At 38.1% G+C, this 6,423-nt stretch overlaps 2 protein-coding genes across 2 annotated transcripts; one reads left to right on the top strand and one right to left on the bottom strand.

Annotated features, from left to right (window-relative positions):
- The first annotated feature begins 264 nt into the window (after positions 1 to 264).
- PSMG1 (Proteasome assembly chaperone 1) lies at positions 265 to 1,721 on the top strand. The gene is made up of 5 exons (XM_046627553.2): positions 265 to 474; positions 578 to 663; positions 788 to 951; positions 1,176 to 1,368; positions 1,474 to 1,721. The coding sequence occupies exons 1-5, from the start codon at positions 395 to 397 to the stop codon at positions 1,659 to 1,661; spliced, it is 711 nt and encodes a 236-aa protein (XP_046483509.2). The 5' UTR covers positions 265 to 394; the 3' UTR covers positions 1,662 to 1,721.
- A 102-nt stretch (positions 1,722 to 1,823) lies between these two features.
- Positions 1,824 to 4,653, bottom strand: CycK (cyclin K). Its single transcript, XM_046627552.2, has 7 exons — positions 3,976 to 4,653; positions 3,763 to 3,894; positions 3,559 to 3,664; positions 3,420 to 3,477; positions 3,150 to 3,322; positions 2,901 to 3,044; positions 1,824 to 2,757 (listed from the first exon to the last, which is right to left on the bottom strand). The coding sequence occupies exons 1-7, from the start codon at positions 4,192 to 4,194 to the stop codon at positions 2,372 to 2,374; spliced, it is 1,218 nt and encodes a 405-aa protein (XP_046483508.1). The 5' UTR covers positions 4,195 to 4,653; the 3' UTR covers positions 1,824 to 2,371.
- Between the last annotated feature and the right edge of the window lie 1,770 nt (positions 4,654 to 6,423).

The raw sequence follows: 6,423 nt of genomic DNA, 5'->3' as shown, positions 1-6,423 counted from the left end.
AATAATACTTTGCCATTTTGTGTCTTTAGGTTAAATTGAAAGAAATCGTATTTCATCAATTTGCCTTGAAATAATTCGTTCGTATTTTATTTTCAGGTAAAATTTAGTACGTAATCTCACTGTAATATAATAATACGGTATTTTAGTGCATATCCTTCTGAGATTTTTGTTTTTATTTACACATATTCTGACGATGAAATTTGTAGAATTATTCGCGGGCAAATCGAATCGTTTGAATTCAGTTCTGCGCGCGTTGCTCATTGTTGCGCCCTCCGACGCTGCCGTACGGCTCGCTTAGAAACAGCTGTATCATGCATTTGCTGTTAATTTGAGTGGAGAAAAGTGAGGTTACGTTTCTCTTGTTCATCGTCAAGTATTACACATATCAAAAATCATGGCTCAAATTTTCGGTGAAATTGTTGAGCCGGAATCACGAGCCTTTTGGGACGACGACGAGCTCGATGCTTCGCAATTGTAATTATCCATAGTCGATTTTAAACTATTCAACGCTAAAGAAAGTGTCCATTGATTAGACTGAACGTTCAGCAAAGACATGAAATATCTATCTATTTTATAGCCAGTATCAACTACGATGGTCCGGAGACAACGTGATGCCGTCGTCGATAAAGACTTTCCTTATTGTCGAAGGAAGCGTCGTATCTGGTATTCTAACTTTGTAGGATCTATGGATTTTAGTATCATTGTAATAGAATTACCGCTCTGCAGTACTCTAATGGGAAAGAAGGGTATTTTTTCGAAACCATCGTAATCGAGGTTTCTGTTTCAGACTTCACGAGAATGTGCAGCGTCGGCAGAGGCGAGAACGAAATATGCATTATAGAGCATGGAAGATTCAAAGCATCGAATATTTATAAAATCAACAACGATTTGTACGCCTGTCTCGTCAGTCCGGATCTGGACGCGAAACACTCGACCGAATTTATTGCGACGGTAACTGAATTGTATTCAATTTATTTCATTGTCTGCAATCTGCTTAAAATTGTTCGTACTGATAATATCGTGATCGTTATTACTCAGTGACTTCATGATGTTCGAAAATTGACCGTTAATTCGGGAAACATGCAATCGACTTTCTCAAGATAGTTCGGAATTTGAATGATTGAAAAAAAATCGTACTGCGATTGCGCGCGATAATTTCAAATTGTGTTTTTCAGTTGACAGATTTTCTGCTGAACGCCGAGAAGATAATAACTCTAACATGCCAGCACGTTTCGTCGTACAAATCAGACGTCGCGCCGATTTTGCCGTCTTTTCTCCAATCGCTGTCCACCAAAAGCGGTAAATCGCCGTTGAATGACGTCGAACGTGTCAAACAACCCAATATAGTTCATGGAATTGCAGCTGGAGGTTTGTATTTGTAATATTATATCTTAAATGGCCAACCGTTTTTTGCCATCAGTTCCGTGTGGGAAAATTCATTTTCCTCAACCGATAAAATTATTCACATTCCAGTAATGTCGTATGCTGAAATATTCGAACTCTCTGCTGTGCTGTACGTACTTTACGTGGAAGAGTTTCTACTCGATTCGGAGACAGCTATGCCCTTGGTGAAATTGTTTTCTGCCATTCCAGGTAGTCTATTACACGATCCAGTCTTCAAGCAGAGTAGTTTTAGCAGCAGAGGTAATTTGTACATGTAGATCATAATGTCGTTTGTGCCTTCTTTGATAAACTTTGTAATAAAAATTATTATTTCCGTACCTCATTTTCTTGTGATTCGAATAATTTTATACTTGCTTGGACTCTCAGAAGCGGGACATCTTGAGATTGGATTGAAGTTAGAGATTGTTGACATGTCAATATTTTGTTGGTACATATCTCACTTTTATTATCAATAATAGCAATTGATATTCCTGAATTTTTAATATGATATTGTACACTTTGTGAAAATGATCAACACCTTGGCGATTATTTTACATATGTATTTAATTGTAATTTACTGATTTATAGTATTTATAAAAAATTTCCATACAGCTGTATCCGAAGCGATTGAAAATCAAATGTATTTGATCTATTGTAAAGAAATGAAACTACTATTGATAAGAGATAATGGTCGACTGTAGTAGGAGAGACGGTTTTTCGTACCTGTCACTATTGCTTAAATTTAGCAATATCGCTTGCTTAATGCCACGCTTTTCTTCATTTATGATATCATTTAGTATATTCTTTTCACCTAGATATTGATTTATGAATCAATAATAAATTGCTAGCAATTTTTTACAAAATGAATTTCATGCATGACCGGAAAACGAGTACATAACAACATCAACATGGGATTCCGGTACAAAGTTCACAATTTGCATAAACCTAACCGTAATTCTACATCGTAAACCTAGGAATTGTCGGTCTGTTAGGGCGGGTAATAAGCTCTCTGTGTCGTAGATGGCGGTGCTGGGTTCCCAGGTTGAAAATATGTTGTCGCTGCAGGGTATGGAAAGGGTTGGAACGTGGGTGGAGCGAGAGCTGGTGCTGGCGGTCGAATTGCACCTGATGAATTGAAGGGATGCATAGCCGAAACGATGTGATTAATCGTCGTGACGGACGGCGGTGGAACGGAAATATTTGTCGGCGGGAATACAGGGGGATAGGCCGTCGAAGATGGTGTAAAAGTAGCGGGGTACGGAGGAAAGTGAGCCGGTATTTCAACTGGCTTTGAACCATCGGTAGCATCCGCGTTTGAGGAGCCGTTTACGGCACTGGAGGTAACTTCAATTTTTGAAATTTTATTCGGTGTTGCTGTGAATAAGATAATTATTAACAAACGTTTGACAAATTTTCTTTCATTTGAAATAGTCTTGAACAATAGCTTTGTCGTGTAAGATTTAATATTCGGTTTGTTCGAAAATTATAATTGAATGATAAAATATGTTAGGATATACCTGGAGCACTAGCGGCAACGTCGTTAGCAGTGGGTATTGTGGCCCATTCTCTATTTCCTTCATGAGTCGACACAAGCGGCGGAGAATCCGGTGCCTTCGCATTGTTTGCTTGCGAGTATAGGTCTAAAACTTGATGGCAAATATCTGTAATTGACAAGATTGATTTTAAGCAAACATGTTGGAGCCTGTAACAGTTGTTATGCTATGGATGTTTGCAGTTATAGACCTATACTACAATCATCTTCGAACCTTCAAGTAAATCCATGGTCACGTCTTCGACGAACATGTCCCACCATCTGAGATGCTTCGGGAGCCTTCCGTTCCAGTCGACAACTTCGAATTTGCTCAATTTACCAGCAAGGTACATGAGAGCAACGGCTATGATTTCCGGTTCCCATTGCAAGGAGAGTGTAGTACAGAGGCTGTAACGGTAAAGTGCAAGAAAATATGTTAAAGCTAAATAATCAATTAATATGAAAGTTTTCAGGAAGAATAAAGTGAAAATTGTTGAAGTTACACCTGTCATTTACAAACGTCCACGCCATTTGCACCATTTTTTGTAGTTTGTTCTTATCACCTGAAAAGTCGAGAAGAATAATAGCTGTGATTAGATAGCGATAAAAATTTTATATCGATATCGCATGTAGAAAACACGTGCCTTTCAGACACTTTGCATATTTCAATAGGTAGCTATACGGGTGTTCGACTTGCAAGTCGAATTTGATTGTTTGTAAAAGAATCCTTTCCAGCGTCATCACTTCCTCCTGCAAATACAATAAAAATAAATGTTGGTACAGTTTCAAAATAACAAATTGAATAAATTGCCATCTACAAATCAATTCAAGGCTTGAAAATCACGCACCTTTGGATCTTCTCCAAAAGTCAGAAACTTTTGATCGCTAAGTAACGTCTTAGCAGTTTTTATAATGTCTTTGCATTTTTTAGGTGTTTCTTCAACCTTTCCGGCAAGAAATAAGCAACAACAGGCTGTGACCTTTGTAAGATAATGAAGAATTAAATATGAATCTGTGCATAGAGTAAATCTAAATCTAAAGCAGTTTGAATATGCACTTACATATCTAGGAAAATTCTTAAACGAGTGAAACATGTAGAATCTGTGAAAGTACACAACACCGGTCGCCATAGTGTTATATCCAAGGTCCATCTTCGTTCCAGTGTCAATAATGAACCTAGCGCCTTCCTTGCGGTATCGACACTCTGTCTCGTAGTCGATACCATCCTGAATCGATGGTGTATTGCGGAGCTCTTTTTTCTCGTAGTACCAGCACGGCATTTTGAATGTCTATATAAGTTTATAAAGATATTTTCTTTGTGTTCATTCAAGAAAACTTTGAACGAAATTACACTTATCAAAGTTTGACTGACTGCCCTTTAATACTTAGTTAAAAATTTCGGACTGTTTGAGAATATTTTCAAAATATATTTGAATGCGATTCACTTGCGAAACATGATTACCGAAGGCTAATGGGTTTCAGATTCTGAACACATACGGGTTAAGTCAGGCTTTGCGCCTATCTTGCAGGTTAGAATAGTTCACCATAATCAGAACAATCACATTTTGAATTTTTTAATCAATATCAGCAAAAGTATTTATTGGCTATTCTTCGTAAATTCTGTGCTTCAAAATTACGCGTTAAACTAACATATACACTCATTATTTGAACCACTTAACGCGAACAATTGTCAATAGTGGAAAATAAACTACTTACGCTGGAACCGCAATTCTAAATAGAACTATAGAAGCGTATCTGCAGTCCTCCGAGGTGGGGGACAAGTTTTCCTGTAGGCAGCACCACTCACCTTGCCATGGTTGCAATCGGTACTAACGAGACTAATAGGGAATTGGTAGCGGCAAAATCGAATTTAGAGTAAGGAATACTTTTTCACGTATTATAAAATTATTACTAAAAGGAGGGTGATTAAATAGATGATTCAATTAGACTAGTTTATATTTGATGTCTTACACATAATATGTTTGCGCTAAGTTCGCTAAAACTCGGGTGTTGAGCACGATGTTTCCATGTAAGAAATACATCTCTTACATTTTTTGGAAACCTATGCCGTACAGATGTTACGGTGGAACAATTTGATACATAGCAGTTTGCTTTTCTGGACATATTTGCTTACAAACACTTTAAACCACTTTATATCAAAGCTATAAGAGCGAACGCCATGAATCAACTGGTAGTTGTGAAATGTAACAAAATATAAGACGGCGGTGGCATTACCAGTCTACTACGAATTGGCAGCGACCACGGTCTTGCCCCTATACAATATTATCACGAAGCGTTGACTGAGGATATTTTCAGCACTGATCTCTGCCTATAGTAGAGATCAGTGATTTTCAGTCAACGTTCTAGTATTGGCTGGCATTGAAGGTTTTCGGTGCAGCCGCCGTGTAAAGTCATAGACTTATAAAGATAGACTGAGCGTTCTTATGAGCTGCTTGAATCAAACATTTAAAGGACAGAAATATGCCGGGAGTACTCCTTTCTCTCTCCCTGACGATATTTGCGGCGCGGATCGAGGCGGCAGAGGGGATGAGGTGAAATTATGCGCCTGTATCTATAGCTGTTCCACTTCCTCTGTTCCGTTGTCTCCCACCATGACGCCGATTGAAAAGAAAGAGCAGTCCTCCCGGTATATCTCTGTCCCTTATATGTAATTGTCAGTGCCTCGTACAGGAGCGCTTAGTCTATCTTTATAATTCTATGTGTAGAGTGCAGTACTATCCCAGAGATATAAACTTAGATGAGAGAGCCAACCTTGTGAGGAATTTGTGGTGATAGAAGGAACAAAAATCTATTTACCGACACGTGTGAGGATATGGTCAGTATGCTTTCTGTAATACCAGCATAGTTAGCAAAAAAATTTTCAACCGCAGATCGATACAAACTGTTGTTATTGTTTATTTTCGATGGGTGCATCTAACAATATGCGGCGTAGATTTGTTTTGAAAAATTGATTCAAAAAAAAAAAAAAATAGCAAAGAGATTATCAAAAACCGCTTTAACTTTGGTCCGACTGAAACTTCCTTTTTCCGGATCGCATGAAGTTAGGCAGCAGACAAAGACTACTTTCGATTGACAGTAATTTTCATAGTACAGATCGTCACAAACGGCAATCTTTCCGTTAGATTCGTCACTTTCATTGCGTTTTATTTCCCAATTATAAAGCAAAAGGTTTGGAGAAAGCTTCTGATTGGCTGATTTTTTAACACTGACCAATCAGAGTCCTTCAGTTCTTTCGATTTCGAAATGTCGCAAATAAAACAAATTTTACCAACGACCCAAAACGACGTCATTTATCAGATTCGTCAGATCGAAAGGAAGAGACCAACCATATTATTCTCTGTTAAGTTGTGGCTGAAAAGCATCAAGCAAATAACTCTTAAAAAACATTCATTGAAAGAACTGCTAGCAGCAGAGAGAAACCTAGCAGCAAGCTGCCTGGTAAAACCAAGATGGCGGTTAAGATGGCGTCACGGTTGTGACATCGATTT

This window comes from Neodiprion pinetum, chromosome 5 (genome assembly GCF_021155775.2).
Source record: "Neodiprion pinetum isolate iyNeoPine1 chromosome 5, iyNeoPine1.2, whole genome shotgun sequence".
Classification (NCBI taxonomy): domain Eukaryota; kingdom Metazoa; phylum Arthropoda; class Insecta; order Hymenoptera; family Diprionidae; genus Neodiprion; species Neodiprion pinetum.
Note: the sequence above shows the minus strand (reverse complement) of the source record. Positions and strands in the feature narration are given on the sequence as shown.